The 23,223-nt window shown below is 37.4% G+C and overlaps 1 protein-coding gene across 1 annotated transcript; it reads right to left on the bottom strand.

Moving 5' to 3' along the window:
• On the bottom strand, nucleotides 1-21,277 carry LOC140231391 (uncharacterized). The gene is made up of 7 exons (XM_072311516.1): nucleotides 21,169-21,277; nucleotides 19,475-19,666; nucleotides 18,353-18,444; nucleotides 16,215-16,314; nucleotides 14,004-14,079; nucleotides 1,423-1,535; nucleotides 1-316 (listed from the first exon to the last, which is right to left on the bottom strand). Exons 1-7 carry the CDS (start codon nucleotides 21,232-21,234, stop codon nucleotides 212-214), a joined length of 744 nt encoding a protein of 247 aa, XP_072167617.1. The 5' UTR covers nucleotides 21,235-21,277; the 3' UTR covers nucleotides 1-211.
• Nucleotides 21,278-23,223: the final 1,946 nt, after the last annotated feature.

Genomic DNA, 23,223 nt, shown 5'->3' with positions numbered 1-23,223 from the left:
ACACACACAAATGTCCAACAGTTGTTTTTCGTTCGAACAGAAATGAAAAACGGGGTAATTTTTCATATTGCATATGACTGAGAGACAATATTTTCACTTTCTGGAATTCACTTTTTTTTTTCAATCGATACTGATGTCAAAATTGAACAGAGCTGAAGGAAGAGGTTTATTTCAATTGTTTTTTGACTAGTTTGCCATTAAATTAATTGGATTATAGATTGAATAGTTTGGAAACTTGTTCCTTGGTGTCAGCAGGACTTGTCACTGTGGATCCTTTGGTCCTGGGATCCATGAAGATTTCATGGTCATTGCCACCCTGAAAAAAACAAAAACAAACAAACAAACAAAATAGCAGGAAAAAACCCCAAAACAAACAAAATGTGGCAAAACAAAACACATGAAATAATATATCAGGTAAGACAATTTATACTCTTATGATATCGTCTTGTTTTTCTCTCATAATGTTCTTCTTACTCTTTGTACATGTTGACACAACGTGCTGAGTTTAGGCCTATATCAGTTACATTCACACATTTTGTAGTTACCAAACTTGAAGTTTAGGTCAAAAACTTAACTGTCAATGATTAGCTCCATTTGTGAATTCATGACATGGGTTCACACGCACACCCAAACTTTAAGATACAACTTATGAGTGCATCGTGCTTGATGATTATACCCGAAGTGCAGAGTCTTCGCTATGTCTTCGCTATGACCTTATGCCCATACAAAATAGCGCAGCTGGAGGTTGACCCAGAAGCGAAGGGGAAGCGAGGTTCACGCTAACTCACAAGTTCATTGAGTACTAGTATTGTGTCTACCCGGAGCGAAACTACGAGTGGGGACCGTAGTTTCTAAAACATTAAAACATGTGCTTACTTTTTTTCATGTGCATGCATTTTACCCTTTACAATGAATTCAGACTAGCAGTGCCTAGGGCAATCCATCATGAATTATTAATCAAGCATTCATGCGCCTTGGAGCATGGAGGTAACTCCAGCTTGGAGCGAGAGACCAGAACAGCAGAGTTCTGAAAAGGTGGTATTCGTGGCATTCCTGTTTATTGTTCAGGGTCATTGTAAGCACACATTGACATACAGTTGTACACTTCATTTTTCTTGTATAAAGTTCAGTTTTGTACAGAGGATTCAAATTTGACCAAAAGCTGGAACTCAACTTTACAATTCATCATGGCTATGATGAAATTGATTCAAGCTTTCACAGTCAAATCACCTCAAAATTGTACAAAATTGTACACTATTCAGCTTTTACTCATATCAATGACAGTATTATCTGACAAAAGTGGAAATGTTTTTCGTAACCCCTAGTACATAATTATACACCTGTAGTGAAACATGTGATCTTGAAATAAATGAATGAGTTCAAAGAAGCAAGTGTTACTAACAGTAGTAATTGTTGTCTTACCTCATATGTTTTGTCCCCAAAGAAGTAGATTTCCTTGAAATCATTCTCTAAGAATTGGAGGCAGTATGTCTTGTCCCATCCTTTGGGGAAGGCATCTATGCTAATTTGGCCACCTTGGGGACACAAAAAGAAAGAAAGAAACAAATCAAATTACAAAAATGCTGGCAACACTGACATCTGGGTACTCACTTCTAACTTCTTGATGTAACCTTGCTTAATGTGTTATACCATTACCTTTTTTTTTTTAATACATTTTTTCTGTTTATCAGAGAATGTCTCTCATCCAGGCAATAAAGAGGCATTTTCAGTTGTTAATGACCAATAAGCTTCCATCTTACGAGGGGACCCCAAAAATCTTTACAAGTTATGCTGATATGACCAGACATTGAATATGCACATGAACAGTAAAGATACGCATTGTAATCAAGTCCCCTAAAGACACCGTTTAACAATGTTTCCAGTTTGGCTGAATGATATCAAAGAGTGAAAATACTATGTGTGTAACCAGACTTATCATAATATACTCAATATTTCCCATCTTATAAACAGAAGTGGTAAAACAACAAAATCATTCTATGACTGGTCTCTAAGAATTGTAATACACCACATTACACCCTTATAATCTCTATAGACAGAAAGTATAATTCTAAAAAACATTGACAAACTGGAGCACATGAGTTGTTTTCCCCATGGATTTGAACATTGTCACACTGCTCAGTTAGCAAAGTTGAATAAATCTGAAATTGAGGTACCATACTCCGAAACAGTGGCTTTGAGCTTTGCCAAGGTGATTTTAACAACTTGAAAACAGTTACTTCTATACTGTAGTATGTATGGACAAGTGCTTGAACAGCCTTGCATACAGACCTAAAACATAACTAGACTTGGAATTTGTCAACACTGACAAATTAGGTGATCCGATTTCTTCGAAAATCAATGATTTCCGTCCTGATCCCAATATTCATGACCATGCAGGTTTCATCTGTGTTGACGGGACATTGGCCGTGTGATGTTTGTATTCTCATTTTAATAGAAAAGGGAGTGAGACCTGCCATCTTTGGTACCGAATTCCGTATACACTAACGGAAATACAGAATGAAGTATATTTGACCTTTGACCTCACTTTGCACACCCATGATGGCGTCTAAGCAAAAAGTGATTATTTTATGAAATGATTCTTGTAACATGGTCTTTGCGTGTGCAAAATATGGGAAAGGGAGGACATGTATTCACCAAGATACAGGATGAAACATTTATGACCTTTGACCCTAATTTACATACCCAAGATGGTGTCCGATCAAGTAGTTGTTATTTTATGAAATAATGTACGTGACATGTACTAAACATGTGCAAAATATGGGATTGATAGCCATTGTTGTTGTTCATCTATTGCACAGAAAGTAGTACAAAGAAAGAAAAATAAAGAAAAAATTATGTTATTTTCTAGAAATTTGAAGGAGAAGCATAAAAAAATCAGAAAAAGATAAAGTAAGGAAAGGGAGATTAAGATTAACTAAAGAAAAAAAGAACAAAAGTGTTTAGAAAAAACTAGAAATGTCGCTACGGCGACTGATGCCTCCGCCATAATGCATGATTCTCCCAATAGGTGTATAGTACAATGTCTTGACAATGTGTGATGACAGTTTCACATAACTGGCAAAATATTGAAATAACAGGTTTGTCAGAAATATCTTGAATGTTCACTTTCCACGAACTGGGTTTGCGATAATTGTCTATTAAAGAGTGCAGGTACACATATTTGGGGAATTGAAAATTTTTACTTGACTTCTCACCGACCTCATTATAAGTTTATGCATTGAGTATAATTTTCAAGGTATGAAGAAAGAGTGTAATTACAGTACAAAATATTTTTTTTCATTTAAACCTGACCTTTGACCCTTAACCTTTGACCTTTTCGGAAATTTCCAAGAGAATCTCCATCAAGTAATACATGTACATATATTAAACACTTTTAAAACTAATAATGCAATCATTGCATATACTAGTATGAGGGAAATACAGAAGTAACATTTTGAGGAGTTGACCTTGACCTTTGAACCCCTGACTATTGACCCATGACCCCTAAATTCCCTAGATAATCCCTGCCAGTCAGTACATGCATATGTACCATGTTCCATGAAGATACATTGAACCATTTGCGAGAAAAGTGATATTGCAACATTTTCACCTAACCTTTGACCTTTTGACCTTTGACCTTATGACATGAAACTCTCTCTGGAGAATCCTTACGCAGTAGTACATGTCTACACTAAGTTTCAAGAAAATAACTGCGGGCATTGCATAGATATGGGGGAAATAGCAACATTTTTAGCATTTGACCTTGACCTTTTGACCTTTGACCTCTTGTCAATGTCACTAGAATCTACTCAACTAATTGTCCCATCATACATCATCCTTGGACCAAGTTTGGTGAAAGCTGCTTCATCCAGTTTTGAGTTATCACATAAACAGATAAATTTTAGGATTTGACCTTGATCTTTGACCTTTGACCTCTGTCCGATTTCACTGAAAAACTAATCAAGTAATTGTCCCATCATACATCATCCTCCAACAAAGTTTGGTGAAATTTGCTCCATACAGTCTTGAGTTATCGCGTAAACGGATACAATTTCATGATTTGACCTTGACCTTTGACCTTTGACCTTTAGCCGATTTCACCCAAAATCTTATCAAATCGTTGCCCCATCATACTTCATACTTGGACCAAGTTTGGTAAAATTCCAGTAAATATTACTCAAGTTATCGCGTAAACGAAAGCGGACGGACGTACGGACGTACGGACGTACAGACGTACGGACGTACGGATGTACGTACGGACGTACGTACGGACGTACGTACGGACGGACGGACAACCCGAAAACATAATGCCTCCGGCACCACTTCGTGGCGGAGGCATAAAAAAATTGGCAGGGGTGAGCCTCGAACCAGGGACCTTAGGATTACGAGTCGGATGCGCTACGCAATGACCTATTTCATTCTCCATAGGCCCTGTGTATTAGGCAAAATGACGCTGCATCGAAGCCTCGTGCCATTTTCAACCCAGTTTTTCGACGTGATGCCGACATCGTATGAAAAAATGGAGGGCACACTTACGATAGCCCAAAGTCTCAGCTACAACATACTAAAATCTGGGAGAAATTCATCAAAGCATAAGTGAGCTAGTGCTCAAAAAAGAGAGTCATGTCAATTTTCACTGCCAGAAAAACTGCTCTCCCATAGAGATAACACGTAAACTGATCAAATTTGACAATATTACTTTCAATCCCTTTTTACGAGGTGATGCCGTCATCCAATCAAAATGTTGTAATAATATTAATGAAAGATCATATATTAAGCTACAACATACTGAAATCTGGGTGTAAATTGGCAAAGGATAAGTGAGATACGCTCGAGTGAACTTGAAATTTGATGACGTAATTTTGAAAATTTACTTTTTTTACTTTATAAAGAAATTTGATATCTTTTAATCATTTTGCCAGCATCGCCAACCCATGAAATAACATGTCCAACTCATCAGCTTTCAGAATATGTAAAGAAAATGGGGGGTTACCGTCCATCCTGACGATTAAAATCGGATTTAAAATTGGCGTTTTTTTTGGCATCGTTGCACTGTATATCGCCATTGACGCGCGCGCGGAATTTCAACTTTGACGGGCCCGTATGACGTCATATTGAGACGGATTGACTTGAAACTTGGTAGAAATATTCCTTGACATTTCAGGCATCCGATTAGTGTAAAAAACCGGGAAATTTCCATTGCATATGAGCTGTGTGTGCGAATATGTGCGCGCGCGTACGCGTCCGTCCGATTTTTTCAATTTTTCAAAAAATGCTCCAAATGATCTGAAACGTGTGCAAAAAAAAATTTGAGCTCGATTTGAGCATACAAATATTTCAACGCGCGCGTACGCGCACGTTTTAAGAGAAAATATGAATTTTGAGAATATGAGTAAAATGCGCATAATTTGAAATGTATGTGACGTAGATTTCATTGCAAAATTCTATTCCATTAATGAGATATGAATGAAAATGTGTTTTCATATAATGACGTCATAGTGACGTCACGGTCGACTAATCACTATGATTTTATTAGGAGGATCGTCTTTGGGACATGATACATGTATGGTATAATTTTGACATTGATAGGAGGAGGACTTTCCGAGATTACCTCTACACAACTTTTGCGGAGAAAGAAGAAGAAAAAGAAGAAGAACAAAGAATCAGTACAGATACAGAAGGTGATCCGAGAGGATACTCGGATCACCTAATAATACCCACAGCCACATGAACTGGCAAAGCCACACAAAGGCATCCTGTTGCGACACGCTGAGGCATGATTTATGGAAAAAACAAAGGATCTTGTGGCAGAGATCTTCCTGCTCTTGTGGTAATTGTGGATATCTTTTTAAAAAGATCTATCACATGAATGTTGATCATAAACAACAGGACATCAATCCTTGCGACAGATAACATTACATAACTGTACATGCTCTGAAAATGTGACATTTCAACACTAGTTATGCATTCATTGATACATACATATGTACATATCAAAAAGAACATGTGTGTGAAGGCATACTACATCTGTGAACACTCTGCATAAAATATTAACCAAACATTAGTGTGTACAAAACAGCCTCCCCACCATGACAAAGCAAATTTCACTCCAGTCCAAGCATGTTTACATTATAACAAAATATATATCTGCTGATTGCAATAAAAACCTTCATAATATTGTGATGTCTATTAACACTGCCTACATCATGTACACTGTCAATGGTATTCCAAACAATTATGTGTGTGTGTGATACAGATAGGTATACTCTTTAACCCGTTGAGGATGAACTGATTTTGCTGCAACACGCATTTCCCACAGACACCTGCCCGTGTATACTCGGGACTCATCCTCAATGGGTTAACCAAGGAAGATCAGCTCTTGAGCCAAATGAAAAGATGACTCGCTATCAACTGTCATGCACAGGAAATGAGCGAATGACGGTGCAGTTTTTTTCAAGGATTTTAGTGATTATTTTCAAAGTAGCATGTAATTTATGTGGGAAAGAAAAAGAAATCAAAATGCTATGTCATTATTGTAGTTCCTGCAGGTATCTTTTTTTTTTTATTATAAAGCCAAGCATTATAAATCATCACAATCTACATTGTATCCCATACAATAAAGCCAGTTGTACACGTATTGTAGTTTACTGTCAGTCCTGCTAGCAAAATGCTATGAACACTCATTCCATGCTGAAATTTCACAAAACACAATAACTCCATCTTTATATAAAACAAGAAAACATCAATTTGATGTTGTTGCTTTTATTACTCTGGAGTGCCTGACTTTATGATTACTGGTAGTCCTTCTTGTTACATGTTTCAAGGGTTCATGATGTTGGCTGTTGAAAAGAAGTTGAATAGCCTACAAAGAAGTTGTGGTTGAGAAGGGTGTGGGATTGTTGACTAATTCCCTATCAGGTCTTGATGTTGTCATAAATTAGCTTAAAAACTAAGCAAAACAAACAAATAAACAAACACAAGACCCCAAACTGTTGCCATCACTTCATTCGATACTACTGACAGTCCAGTGTAAGAACTTTGGAAATTGTATTCTCATGGTCGGACATCCGGGTATTTTGCGTGTCACGGGGTCATGGATAGCGGTGGAGTGAAAACAAACAGTCGCGTGAGCCTGGAGTGGTAACGCTGTACGTGTTTTCTGCCGGGGTGCCCCGCGAGCATAGCGCTAGCGCAAGCTGTACTACTGTAGCTGTGCGGGCGGCAGGATTAGGCCTTAGGCCTACCCTAAATTAGGCCCTACCCTAAGCCTACTACAGTACTAACGTTAGGCCTATAGACCTACCTGAAGTTTCTATGAGGTACTAAGTAAGCGTAGATATCGGGGTAGGGCCTACTCAAAGAGGCTCTACTGCACATCTGGCCATTTTGTCGGGTCGTTGATCCAGAGTCCTGCCGCGATTTCATACAGGCACAGGTCCAGTCCGGTTGCCTTCAACTTGGCAAAATACCGGGACCAATCGATCGACAGGATCCAGATTTTTAGAATACTGCTCATGCTGGCAAGACATGATGCATGTATCTCATGAATGATGGCACAAATGACAAAATGAATAATGAAAAACAGTCCCCATGTCTGCGTAGAGTTGCACATACGCGTCGCACATGCACAGCATGCAGTATGCGCATTATGCAGGCTTTAGCGCTTGCAAGCTGTTTGTTTTCACTCCAGTCAACCGGAAGTGACGTGTAGCCGACCGCAAGAATTCTACCTCAAAAAATAATGGGCTGTAGATGGTGAATCAAACAAAATACTTTATAACCCTTCTCCCTTCAAGCAAGAACAGGTGCACTACATTAACACCCCTCTCTCTTTCTCTCTCTCCCTCTCTGCCTCACCCCCCCCCCCCCACACACACACAAATGAACGCTTTCCCACTAACAACAAACTTGCTTGTCATCTGATCACATAATTTCTGAAACACGTGTCTGAACACATCTAGAGGTACCAAGTGTTTGCACACAGAAATAGTCTCCTCTCTGATCCCTTGCAAAGTACTGTATATTTCAGACACCTGTTCTACTCTTTGGCCCGAATTCACAAAGGTGGTTTAAACCTCGGCCCCGTTTCATAAAACTTGTTATCAGTAACAAATTACGATAGTTGTTATAAGCTACTGAAATCCTTGCATCTAATTGGCTGAGAGCAAAATTGTTATAGAAATGTGGCAGTTGTTACTGAAAACAAGCTTTATGAAACAGGACGCTGGTTTAAAGGGGATGGCTAGTAACCGATCAGTGGGAATCACTAGGAATGCTGAGGGATGATGTTCAAATCCTTGTGGGATTAATTTAAAGGGACTGTACAGTACTGGTTGAGGTGGGGATTCATGTTTTGAACATTCCTAAGTGAGATAATGAAAAGCCTCTTATGAAATATGAAAGAGCATGTAATTTTAAGAAGGATTCAACATTTATTTGATGAAAATTGGTTTTCAAATGGCTGAGATATCCAAACAAGTGCTAATAATAAAAGGCGACATGCCACAACTTTATTAGGATCTCTTTGTTTCACCTTGTTTTTAAATATCTCAGCCATTTCAAAACCGATTTTCATCGAATATACTTTTGATACCCCTTAGAATTGCATGCTCTTTGACATCTCATAGAGTGGTTTCTGAATATCTCGCAAAACATTAAAAGCTAAATCCTCACCTCGACCAGAACTGTACACACCCTTTAAGAGTACATTATATATCTACTGTTGTGTGAAAATTATTTGCTTCAGAACGGTCTCATATTCAAGTAATGTGCAGATTAATGCCCCGTCACTGACCAGGCACGCTAACCTGGAAACATTAAACTGCACATTACTTGAATATGAGACCATTCTGAAGCAAATAATTTTCACACAACAATGAATATATAATGTACTCTTAAATGAATCCCACAGGGATTGGAACAATCATCCTCCAGCATTCCCACTGATTCCCACTGTTCAGTTACTAGCCTTCCCCTTTGAACCATAGTACAAATTTAGACCTTGGTTTAAAATAAGCGTGAAATAGACATACCTTTGGAATGCGCACACGTTTGTTACTGGGACGTCTGTTGGCATGTATACGCAATCTGTCCATCGTATTTATGCAGAAGAAATTTGCATAAACCACGGTTTAGATTTAAACCAAATTTGTGAATTCGGGCCTTTGAGTACCACCTTCGCACTCCCAACTCAGATGTCAGTGCATGCAAACTTTGCTTATTTTGGTCAAACACACATCTACTCACTGAGAGCTTGAGAAATAGCAGTATAGCCATGCATAGCTTTGTCAGAAAATCAAAATAACAGCAAAGGTTGCAATTTATCTATGACTTTGTTGTACTGCATTTCTAGCATAAATACTGTGGCAACAAGTTACAGAGCTTTGAAAAGCAGAACAATTTCAAATTTAAGCACTCATGCATTTCGGCCTCAGAATAAAGTGGCACACAGGGGGTAGAACACAAAGAGTTTACAATCTCCAAGGCCTGGCAGTAAAACATGCAACTTTGGTGACATTTGAGCTTGTTTTATAAAACATGTGCAAGAATACCCAAGTACCTGCATGCACCTTACACAATAACATGACATCAAAATAGACTCCACATCCTCAAAATGTGTTTCAGAGGTGAAAGGTACTGTTTACCATTGGGAGCAGTGATTTAAAAAATGTTTGAGGGACTTTATCACATTTGATGCATAATGTGTAGGTCAGTTGTATTACAAAACATCCTACCACATACGAATTATGCAATAAAGCTGAAATATAAGGAGATATCACTATCTTTCTCAATAAACCATAACTGTAGACGGTTTCGTCTCGAAACAATTTTACAATAAGTGTTGTTCACATTTTGTATATTTAACAATACTTGACAATGATTATACTGATTAACATTTTTACATTGGTTGTTTCTATCCCTAACTCATATGTTAGAACTATTTTGAAGCTCTGATGCTGGGTTTTTGTTTCATCTGCAACTGGTAAATAATGTCTTTAAACTATGAAGATAGCAAGCATGCACCCAGAACTGAAGAGAGCTTGATTATAAAACACCTTCAGATATCCCCTGCCCACTCACGACATTCAGTAGAAATGCATTCATGAAGAACATGATAGGAGTTTGCATTTAGGCTGACACAATAAATTTGGAGTAAAACACATTTACTGACAAGTTTGTTGTTTATGTGAAATGGGAGTCTGCACTATAGAGAGGCTGATATGCTACCAATGTCACACTGATCCTCGCATGTTACAGTACTTTTAATAAAATGATAATAAAAGCATGCATGCTGCAGTGCCGGTTTTTGTTGTTGTCGTTGTTTTTACACGCTAGTATAAGTCACATATATCAGCAATGTTACATGATATAGTGGTGCATGTTTAGATGAAACAGCACAAGTTTGATGCATTTGTAAAACAACACAAACAATAAAACCACACACAGACACACACAAAAATACAACTACAGTCTGGAGATTATACAAGTCCGCAGACTAAACAGGGCCAAAGGTTGTGTCATTGTATCCAGGGAACTTGCATGAAAGATTAAACAAACTTTGCCCCCACAATACATGCCCCTGCAATGCACGCACATACACATGTGCACACATACATGTAGAGTCTTGTCTGATGCAATGTTTACGAGTGAATGTAAGTTTGCAGTTACCCAGATTACCCAGGGATGTAAAAATCAAAGAGCGTTGAAGCTCCATGTAAGAAAAAACAAAAACAAAAACGAGGCTGTGGCTTTAAAGAGATTTTATCGAGGCAGCATTTGTGCTAAGAATGAGTTTTTCCTATAGCAGGCTACAATGGATGAGAGAAATAAGAAACAAAATATTCTCTTTGAATTTTTATCAAATATACATATAATTTTTCCTATGACCATAATATCCGATTATCAATCATATCAATATAAATATCAAATAAGTCATCTTCAGTCTTATATCATCATCCTTCCAGTAACCTAGAATTCTGTCCCTTGAAATTTGAAATTCATGCTTTCATCAAACAGTGTGGCCTGTAAATCAAACACGCAGCTCCACATACACCAGATATACATACAACATGTAGAGCGTGTGTATGTATACACAAACAATGCACCATGAACACAAAGTTGTTAAGAAAAGGTTCAGAATTCACTTGCATCGTACCCAGAGTCAAGAAAAACTAGAAAGAAAAACATAAATGGAAAACATGTCTGGATGGTGACTGGCCATGCATGATTTGATGTGTTTAGAAGACATGTTATTCTTCAAATTTTGCATTCAAGCTCACAAAATTCCAAAGCATTTGAAGCATGTGTAGAAACACATTAACAAACAAATTCTTTGTCAAGTGTGGAGCCCGTCAATACATAGAGTCTAATGGCAAACTTGATATGAATGTCGTTTAATGCTATTAGCTCTGACAAGCAATTATTACAAGCCAGCAAACCATAACAACGCATTTTCATGGTGTCTAAGTTTGAAGCAAGACATTCCATCCCAGACACATTACAAAATTACTGCAGTTGCTAAATATTTTGTGGGGGTTTCGTTTTTTTGTCACAAAACTTTGTGAATTTAACAACCCATCAAAACACCTCCCTCCAGGCATGCAAGTACAAAGCACGAAAGCTATGTAAGTACATGCCACATTAGCCCACAATCTAGACTGAGGATGCAGCTATGGGCTTTACTGTCACACTTAATGTCTGATGTGGCGAGACTACGAACAATGGATGCACATGGACGCTTCCGTTTGCAGTCTCGCTACATCAGACGTATCGCTTAGCAAAGACAATAGTGTTGCCACATTATATATTCAGTATGTGTAACAGCAAAGACAATAGCTGCATCCTCCACCTACATTATAGGCAAATACAATATGGGCACACAATAGATACGTAAGATGCCTAGCCTACCACTGACAAAATGTACGCTGGTGTACTCCCTATTTGAGAAATTATACAACTTGTCATTGACGACAGTCACATTGCATCACCCAAGGAGGCTGTGAATGTCAATTGTAGATCAAAGACATCATAGCATGATTGTATCATGATTACATGAATGGCATGCAGCTGATCAGTGGACTACAGATTGTCAATGGATGCCACAGGGAAAAAATACTATATTTCATAAAATGAACATAACTCTATGTGTGAGTCACTTTTTGGCATACATTGAGCCACCTGTTCATGCTGTCCTTGAAGGCCTCTTCTCCTCTTCATCTAATCAGCTAAACAGAATATATGACCGGCTACTTTAACCCTAATCAGGCTGGGGGGGGGGGGGGGGCTGAATCCGCCCCCCTCGACGTTTCGCGCAATATATTCGCAGCGCGATAAGCTCCCGCCGCGATGTTTCATGACTTTTTTCTTTCAAGTATCGCGCAACTTTTGAGACCAAAATTGTTGCACCCGCGCTTACCGTTTTGACGCGACGCCCGCTCGAAAAAAATTTGTCAACCCCAAAATTGCTCCAAAACGTGATTTTGAGTACAAATCCAATGCAAATTGTGTTTTTTTAATTAATTCACATAAAAATTCATATCTTGACTTAGAATGGACGAAATTAATTTATTTTAGCATAATAAAGCTTCGAAAAATGTCTGTGACAAATTTTGGCCAAAAAACAAACAAAAACAAAAGGTTGAAAAACAAGGAAATACATAAGAAATTAAAAAAACAATCAAATACATAAGAAATTAATTTTGATACAGATTTTTTTTTATCCTATGTCTCAGGAGAGTGATACAAGAAACATTTTAAAAAAGAAATTAGCTTAATTAGAGCATTAATACGTGATTTAGAGCCCAAAACTGATTTTATGCATAAATTACAATAATTAATTAATATAAAATATAAGAAAAATTTTTCGGAGAAAGCAACCATACATTTTGATAGTATATGTCGCGGGCGTCGCGTGTGCCGATTTTCGGCGCGATCACGCGTTCCATAGGCGAGATCTGAAGGGGCCCCCCCCCGATGTAGCATAGCCAAAAAAGCCCAGCCTGATTAGGGTTAATCTCATTCCTTTCATTTGAATTTTTTTTTCTCTGAACTGTATTTTCTCTGCAGTAAAGGTTAGTACGGTAGAGTAAAGTAAAGATTGCTTTGGCGGATTAACAATTGTGTAAAAAGTACAGACTCCTAATTACACCACAGAAGGGTTGTTTGGATAATCCTCTCAGCAAGAAAAGTGACCAGCAACCATTAACCGGACATGATGAAATGCTTAGTTTCAGCCCAACTCACAATGTTCTAACGCCTTTGTTCTTTCTCAAATCTCTATAAGTCATGATTAAAGGTTTTATGACATACAAACGCATGTTGATTTGTGTTGATTTATGATACCCCCAACATCACTTTCGCAGTTAAACGAATATCTGGAAACATTCCATGTATTTTTAACTAATTTTTCTTCTATTTTTCTTCAGATTACTTGGATACACCCACAAATAATCCTTCCAAACCAATATTTCTGTTGTGACCTCATCTGTCAGTCATTGCTAAAGTACTGATCTGTTTAACAAAAGACACTGAAATGCACCTTCCCCTCGACTCAGCCTAACTTGCATGTTTCTGTGATTTTAATGCCACTAACAAAAGATATGGCGAGGGAACATGCAAGTTATGCTCGGTCTCGGGGATGATGCATTCCAATGTTTTTTGTTAATCATATTAGTACTTTAACAATGATTGACAGATGAGGTCACAACCAGAATCTTGGTTTGGAAGGGTTTTTTTTTTGTGGGCGTATCCAAGTAATCTAAAGAAAAATAGAAGAAATATTATTTTAAAATATATTGAATGTTTCTAGATATTCATTTCACTGCAAAAGTGATGTTGAGGGTGTCATCCATCCACACAATCAGCATGCATTTGTATGTCATAAAACCTTTAACCCGTTGAGGAAGGACTGATTTTGCTACAACACGCATTTCCCATAGACACCTGCCCGAGTATACTCGGGACTCATCCTCAATGGGTTTTTAAAGCTACAATGATCATCTCACCTATTGAGAATACCAAGCCATCCTTTGTGAACTCCTTTCGTAATGCCTGCACCATCGTGGTCCTGATGCCATGAGCCTGAGAAAATCACAGTTTGAAAAATCAGTGACATCATGAAATGACTTTGTAATCACTCTGCATATGAATTCAAATAAACAAAAACAAAAAAAGAAAAAAATCTCTTTACACCAACCTTGGATTTGATACATTTGAATTGCACAACACAGGCTGCACAGACTGCACTAAAAAAAGAACAAGGAAAAAAAGGAGAAGAAGGAGGAGGAGAAGAAGAAGAAGAAGAAGAAGAAGAAGAAGAAGAAGAAGAAGAAGAAGAAGAAGACGAAGAAAACAAGACTCTCATGATGTTATGTCCTCCACATTTTGATTGACACGTCTGATGTATCAGTACCAGGCATATCAAGTCACTAATTAGATCCATTCATCATTTCCCCTTGTTTGCACATCTGTGGTAACACTATCCCAGTGGTAACAGCTGTGTATCATCCTATACTTTATGCCCACATGCTGCACCCATTCCATCAAGCATACGAACAGAATAAATAGGATATATGGATCAAAGGAACCGTGATAGTTTCATAAATTATGGTACCTAGCCAATTCAGTGACATGGATTACACTTTATAGATCTCTTACAACACCTTCGAAATGTGAGTGAATATTTGAGTGATTGTATCAAAATTCATTAATTATCACAAACATGAAAACATCACATGCACAGACATACCAGAAAGCAAATTAATTATTCATATTCCCTCTTCAGATGAAAGATGGATCTTGAGGGTATGAACTGTTCAGAATGACAATAGAGTGACTGATAGAACAAATAGTGCAACCCAAAACTCCTTGAGTCCCCCACTAAGTGCAACAATTTTTCTTTGAGAAGAGATTGATGAAATATAGTGTTTCTTCAAATTTGTGCAACAAATCCATGTTTTAAATTCATTGGAAGAATTCTATTTTTAATATTGACGACAGAATTATATTCAATTACTAATCACATGTACATAAGCTGTAGTCTGCTCGTGATACATTGTATTTCAAGTGTGAACAAGTTGCGGTGTCATATGAAAACCCATGTATTGATTGTATGAAGTATAATTTAATGTCTGACCTTTAATTTGGACAGTGACTCTATCATAACAAAGATCTTACTACCGAGTCGCCAAAATCAAGGGACAGTGCTTACTTACTTCATCTTTTCAAAGGAAATCTATTCTGTCTATCCCTGCCAGCAAAAAAAGGAATTAGGTTTCATAAACACTGATTTGCATTTTCTTTTCTGGATCTTCTTATTTCTTATGACTAAAATTGTCTCCCTTGCCAAATATCAAAATGATGTTCTCTCAGTGACAAACAAGCTTAGACATATTGAATCACCAGCATAGAATGCAGGCACAAAGTAAAGTGGGAAATTGGTGCGTTATCTCTGAATGTCAAGTTCATGTCCAAATATTTCTGTGACGTACAAGTAACAATGCTGGCACATCCATTGCCTAACTTACCGTAATGGATGAATTATTGGCGCTATGTGGTTATAGTCAGACAATAATACATCCTGGCACATGAATTCAATTTAGCAAATTGGATTAGTCTGTGGCATTCAAGGTTTGCCAAAATGTTTTATCTACATGTTTAGTGTTCAGCTTTGAGTGTTGCTCTTATACTGTTGGGGGCAGGAGATGGGAGGGGGAGGGCATTAAGAACACTGCAGGTATAAAGTGTGTTGCATTAGCTGAAAACAAGTGCATTCAACCTGCTACATTTGGTCCCTTCTAGTAGCCTCCACAACTCTTCAAAAATGACTTGTAAATGTCAATGCATTCAATCACATCACATTGTCCAATGACTTGAATGGAAGAAATGGCAATATGTTTACTCAAAAGTGCAGAGAATGCATTGAGATGGGACTGATTTATTTCAAGGAAGTCTGATAGCACTGGTTATTCATTTAATATTCATTAAATTAACTTCCTTTATGGGGGAGGGGGGATTGATGGCAGAAAGCAAGTGGTACTTTCTCTTGCTTTAAAAACAGTAATAGACACACATTTTTGTAATTGCCTTAGCCACAGACATTATCTGTTTTGGTCTAAATCTATGCAAACTCCCAAGAAGGTTTCTCCTATGCAAGATTGTTTATCATTCTGAGATATACCTAGCTATATCCAGCAAAAAGTTATTCTGAGACGTACCTTGTCATATTCAGCAAAGACTTCTCTCTCTGCATAGCTGCAGCTCCTCCCGATGGGACATATGTTCAACATGCCATTCCTGAATTCTATGAATGTTCCCCTGCAAAGTTCAATGGATAATCAATGAAACATAGAAACTTTATAATCATTAACTAGAAATGTCGCTATGGCGACTGATGCCTCCGCCATAATGCATGATTCTCCCAATAGGCGTATAGTACAATGTCTTCACAATGTGTGATCCATGACAGTTTCACATAACTGCCAAATATTGAAATGACATGTTTGTCAGAAATGTCTTGAACTGGGTTTGCTATAATTGTGCAAGTACACATATTTGGGGAATTTTGGGGAAGTTTATGCATTGAGTAATTTCCAAGGTATGAAGAAAGAGTGTGATGATGGTACAAAATAGATTTTTTTTTGTGTGTGTTTTTGTGTGTGTGTGTTTTTTTTTTTTTTTTTTTTTTTTGGGGGGGGGGGAGGCATTGAAACCTGGCCTTTGACCCTTAACCTTTGACCTTCTGGCTGGAAATTTCCCCGGAGAATCTTCATTAGGTAATGCATGTATTAAGTTTTGACACTAATAATACAAGCATTGCATATACTAGTATATAAGGGAAATAGTAAAATTTTGAGGAGTTGACCTTGACCTTTGACCCCCTGACCCCTAAATTCCCTAGATAATCCCTGCCAGACAGTACATGCATATGTACCAAATTCCACGAAGATACATTGAACCATTTGCAAGAAAAGTGATATTGCAACATTTTCACCTAACCTTTGACCTTTTGACCTTTGACCTTATGACATGAAACTCTCTCTGGAGAATCTTTACGCAGTAGTACATGTCCACACCAAGTTTCAAGAAAATACCTTTGGGCATTGCATAGATATGGGGGAAATTGCAACATTTGTAGCATTTGACCTTGACCTTTTGACCTTTGACCTCTTGCCAATGTCACTAAAATCTTCTCAACTAATTGTCCCATCATACATCATCCTTGGACCAAGTTTGGTGAAAGCTGCTTCATCCAGTTTTGAGTTATCACGTAAACAGATAAATTTTAGGATTTGACCTTGATCTTTGACCTTTGACCTCTGTCCGATTTCACTGAAAAACTGATCAAGTAATTGTCCCATCATACATCATCCTCCAACAAAGTTTGGTGAAATTTGCTCCATCCAGTCTTGAGTTATCGCGTAAACGGATACAATTTCATGATTTGACCTTGACCTTTGACCTTTGACCTTTAGCCGATTTCACCCAAAATCTAATCAAATAATTGCCCCATCATACTTCATACTTGGACCAAGTTTGGTAAAATTCCAGTAAATATTACTCAAGTTATGGCGTAAACGAAAGCGGACGGACGTACGGACGTACGTACGGACGTACGTACGGACGTACGTACGGACGTACGTACGGACGTACGTACGGACGGACGGACAACCCGAAAACATAATGCCTCCGGCACCACTTCGTGGCGGAGGCATAAAAACACAAGTGACCAAAAGCCATGTTGGTGATGATAACAAGATAATGATAACACTGATGTTTACGATGATGATGCAATTATGGTAATACCATACTACCCCTATTATATACTCCTACTACAACTAGTAATAATAACAATCATCAGAATCAAAATGCATACACGTAAAAATAGAGATGTACTCCTCAGAAAAAAAAACAAACAAAAAACCAAAGATATAATTTTCTTCGATATCTATGAAGGCTGAAGAATCTATAAAAATCAATTATCTGTGGAACCCTTGTAAAGTCTTGCAGATATTGCTAAGTGTCAAAGATCATTGTGTGAAGCCAGAAGCTGAAAGATGGACACAAAGCTGATAACACATAACAGAAACTTCCCTATTTCAGGGATAATACTGAAGTTTGTTGAAAAAATTGGAAATTAAAACTTTCAGGTGATTTTGATACATGGAAAAAAAGCAAAATGTGTATAGACATGAGAAAAAAAATCTGAAATCAGATTTAAGTCTACAGAATGCCATGCCTGCTATTACTTGTTCAAGTCTATTCACATTTCAATAGATCAGCTGATATCATTTGTAATGCTCTCGACAGAATAGAGAAACAAAACGTAAACTTCCTGTTTCTGATGACCTCTCACCTTTTCATGGGTAATGTGATGCCTGAGAGATACCTGAGAGTGAAGTTGATAAGTTCTTGCAACTTGTCTTCACCAACAAACTTTTGTATACTCTGCCAGGAAGAAAAATCAAAGGGACAATGACTTTTGTTGCACATCAACAAGTCAAGGATGTCATCATTTATCATGAATGTGATGGTAGATTCTTTAAGAAATGTTGAAATATCACAACTGTTTTTTTCAAGTTGCTAACTGTGGAAATTTAAAAAACACTTTTAAACTTTTAAGGTAATGTTTACCATTGAGAGCAGTGATTATAAAAATGTTTGAACTATCACATTTAATGCATATGTGTAGGTCAGTTGTATCACAAAATATCCTACCATATAAAAATTTTGCAATAAAGCATAAAATATAGGGAGATATCACTATTTTTCTAACTAAACCATAGCTGTAGATGGTTTAGTCTAGAAATCATCTTACTCTAACTATTGTTCACATTTTGTATATCTAACAATTCTTAACATTGATTATACTGATCAACTTTTTACACTGGTTGTTTCTATCCCTAACTCACATTTTAAAACTATTTTAAAACACTAAAGCTGGGTTTTTGTTTCATCTGCAAATGGTAAACAATGCCTTTAAAGGAAACCAAAACCCAAAGAGAACTGTGGATTCAGTGAAAGCAACAACATTAGTAGAGCACATCAGTGAAAGTTTGAGGAAAATTGGACAATCTAATCGATGCAAAAGTTATGAATTGTTAAAGTTTTGGTGTTGGAACTGCTGGATGAGGAGACTACTAGAGGTTATGGCTTCATGTGTAGACAATAATATAGAGAAAATACAAAGGAAATTCCACAAACATTCATTTTTCATGAAAATTACACATTCCATCAATTGGATACTGACATATGTTATGGGTAGCAAATATTCTCCTGCTTTCTGAAAGCGGTTAGTCAAGTGCTCTTTCATTATGCTAGAAAAACTATTTCAAGATAATCAGTACCATCATCTACAAAGCGTCTACTTCATATTGTGCAGTACCACTTTCATAAAGTTGTATCAAACTTGACTGCTACTGTTGTGCAATATTTTTCCATGAAAAAAAAAACAAAAACAAAACAGTTACTGCCTCACCTGGGTTGCAAAATGTTCACCCTTCTTCAGTGCTACCAGGCCGTTTTCAGCGAAGACAAAGTCAAACTGACGAATCCTGTCCATGCCACCCATTTGCTCACTGATTTTTGCAAGATCTGACCCTCCGACCAGACCAACAGTCATTTTCTCTGTTAGCTTGTCCAAGAACTCAACCATATCTGGCTCAATTATCTGGAGATTTAGAATGAAAACATAATATGCAAGTCGTACGAGTTACTGAGGGTGATAACAATTTGATATCAAATGGATTTGTGCATACTATAATGTTAACTTGAATTGGATGCAGATTAAACAAGACACAAATCAATTAAGATGCTTTAAACAAGTACATTTTTACATATTCACTTAGTATTTTTAACATATGATATAAGATGTCATCATCTATTCCATAAAAACAACTAAAGTCACATTCTGAAAAAAGAGAGAAAGTAAATTGGCATAAAAATCCCCTTTCCCTGGCTTTAAAGACCTGCAAATTCAGATTTTGATTGAACCATGATGATGGTTACAATGCAGCAAAGGAGAGGATATGCATAAATATTTGCAACAACAAATATCCACATACTGAGCTGACTGTGGGCAATAGCTGATTTGTCTGTAGGCCAAAGCTTCTATTTGTTTCATTGGTAGATGCTATAGCCAACAAGTCTGGCTCAAGAAACCCCTTCACAGAGATGGCAAGGCCAGAGTGCATCTGGGCATGAGGTTTTGCATGTGCCATCAAAATGTCAATGATAGAAGCAAGAGAAGGGGGGGGGGGGGGTGTTAAAACTATAAATCATGCTATCTTGCGCATACTACTGTAAAACGAGGAATGTTCGCGTGCATTTTAATTTCGCGAATTTTGCAAGCCCCAACATTCACGAAATTAAAATGCACGCGAAAGTTCTTGCCTACACGTCACAATATGCATTGGACGCCAGTGGCAATTCGCGAAAATTTCATGCTGCGAGAAAGGTAGTCGGCTCCAATTCGCAAAATTTTCATGCCGTGAATATATCGTGTTTCACAGTATTACTAAATGTAATACTTGGCTTATTCTGACAATACTGTCTCAAGATGTGACTCACCACTTTTTAAGAAAAGATATGATTTGGTGGCTCGATTGTGAATCTGGCCACCAAATTTTATCGTTTGGCCACCAAAAGAAAAAGTTAAGTGTCAAGCCTTATATGAATATTCACCAATCAGATCTTCGATTATATAACTGCGACTTAATTTGTGCATAAAATAAAAACAGCTAAAATTACACTAGCTAACGCTGGAACGTGAATATACTGACGGAGTGACAATGTCAATGTCAAATGACATAGAAAATGACATCAAATTTACACATAAATTTTTATCACTTACTTAGCAAACACACAATTTCCTTGACGAATCAGACTAGAATCTACACACATTCTACACATTTGGAAACTCAGTGACAGCGACAGGGGTGTGTCTCCACTTACATAATGACCAATGCAGCTATAAAACTGACAATGCAATGGATTGCCATTGCACCTGGCTGGCTGGGCCACGGTAGGAACAGCCGACACAGTAATTATCGGATCGGACTGAGTAGAACTTGAGCAGTGTAAACGGAGCGAATTGCCGAACATTTTTACTCGTCGTCAAGAATGTCAGTTCTACATACAATTGCAATTCCATGTATCGCAATGACAACTTACCTTTCGAGATGCAGTGAGCGTTCCATCGACATCGAAAAGGCATATCTTGGAGGTGTCACGAGCCATGTTTATAACTCTTCAATCGCTTCTTCGTTCCGTTAAACAACTATCGTGAAAGCGTTGATCTAGCTATGCGAACGGTAGGGCAGCAGGTGCACGGTGCGCGATCGCGAGGTACACTATATATATTGCTATCAGGCGGGTACTTGTCCACGTGTCACTTATTGTTTACCTGGGTGGAGGAACACAGCTAGGTGCGTTTATAAACCCCATACCCAATAGAAGCTTGCTCGAAATGACGATCGAGGTGTATGTAATTGTTATATCGGGTTCAGCCATTCCTTGGAGAAATTCATGATTTTTTTTTTTTTTTTTTTGGTCATCGACAGAATTCTTCACGTAAGTCATCAAGTCTTCATGCATCACCTTCTGTTTATCGAACATTATAGCTCATAAAATTCTGAAGAGGATCCATGAATACAGGTGACGAAAAATTTGGTTCATTAACAGTTCTCACCCCAATTTGGTTCATTCATTTTTTTCTCCCCCTCCCAATTTCTTTGCAGAGAACATCTTGACCTCATACTGCTTGCGTAAATAAGAACCCTACTCTTCATGCATTGCTCAGTTGCCATATTCATTATCATAGCACCTAAAATAACTAGAGTGCTTTTTGTACAGACTTGTAATAATTTATACCGCAGGGGCTATAGGTTTTGTTAAGGGTGAGGGTTAATTTTGGGTCATGACAGGTCATGACAAGCAAAAAAAAAAAAAAAAAAAAGGTCTTCGCATTCTACACTTCTCCGCTAACAAGCAATGAAAGAAAACTCAAGGGGGGAGGGGTTACCCCCCCCCTCCTTTGAAAAGAAATGAAAACAACAACAAGGAGCCCAAGCGGGGTATGTTCAACCCACCCCACCCCTCCCCCGTAGATCAGCCGGTTTACCTCCCCCCTGCACGCACAAACTATTTGACATCTTCATGGTTATCATTATCATCAACACCATCATTGGTATCATCATAAAAGGAACATTATCACCATTCATCTCATTAGTATCGTCGTTGTTTCAAAGAAATTATATCTCGCTGTATCGACATCTAAGAGAATCTCTTCATCATAGTTCTTTCTTTCTTCTATATTCTCCAACCATGTTATCTCTTCTTCTTCTTCTTCTTCTTCATCTCTCTGTCGAGTTTTCTTTCCCGTTTTATTTTCTGCATGACAGCGACGTAGTGTTTGGATTTGCCTGGGTGTCTGTCTAGGGCTAGTTAGGTTCTTATTCGTAGTTTGTGTAATTCATTTTGTAAATTGAATTTCGTGTACAAAAGTAAAAGATCAATTATATCCTATGTATGGATTTGTTTTACTATGTTTGGGGGGACGGTATGCACCCTACAAGCATTGCTTCTTCAGCATTCCTCGCCATCTCCTGCATTTTCTAAACTTCAAAATGTTTTGTGCTTTTTTTTTATTAATTATCATTTGTTTATCCATAAATATAATTTATCATATTTTGTAATTGATGACACATATTATGTACTCATGTTTTATATGAGAAAAAATGTATTTACAAGTTCTGTTGCAGACGGAAAAATGCATGAATGAATGAATGAATGAATGAATGAGAGAAATCATTAATACCATCGATACCTCAATAGGGAAAAAGATAATTGTATTGATGTGACTCACCAACATTACATTAAACATCTGAAAAGCCTGAACTTTTTGGCTGAATAAGGAGGAATAATTCAGAGATGTCATATTTCGAGAGTATGATATAATATTCAGATTTTGTTCTGCAACTTTGCAAATTATCACGCTAGGTTCATCGCGCATGTATTGGCTTGTGGCATTTGTTTTAATATTTTTTAAAACTCTTCAGTTCAGTTCAAATTTATTTCTTTTTTTTTCATAGAAACATAAATCTCACTTTCTGCAGTGACAAAAAATGATGTATTCAAATTTATATAAAGAAAACAATAATTGAAAACTTACAGTATATAGGGATACACGATGGTTGCTAGAAAGTAACGGAAGTGAAATAATTGTCA

Source organism: Diadema setosum, chromosome 8 (assembly GCF_964275005.1).
Source record: "Diadema setosum chromosome 8, eeDiaSeto1, whole genome shotgun sequence".
In the NCBI taxonomy this organism is placed as follows: domain Eukaryota; kingdom Metazoa; phylum Echinodermata; class Echinoidea; order Diadematoida; family Diadematidae; genus Diadema; species Diadema setosum.
The sequence above is the reverse complement of the archived record's forward strand: the minus strand, read 5'-3'. Positions and strand labels throughout refer to the sequence as shown.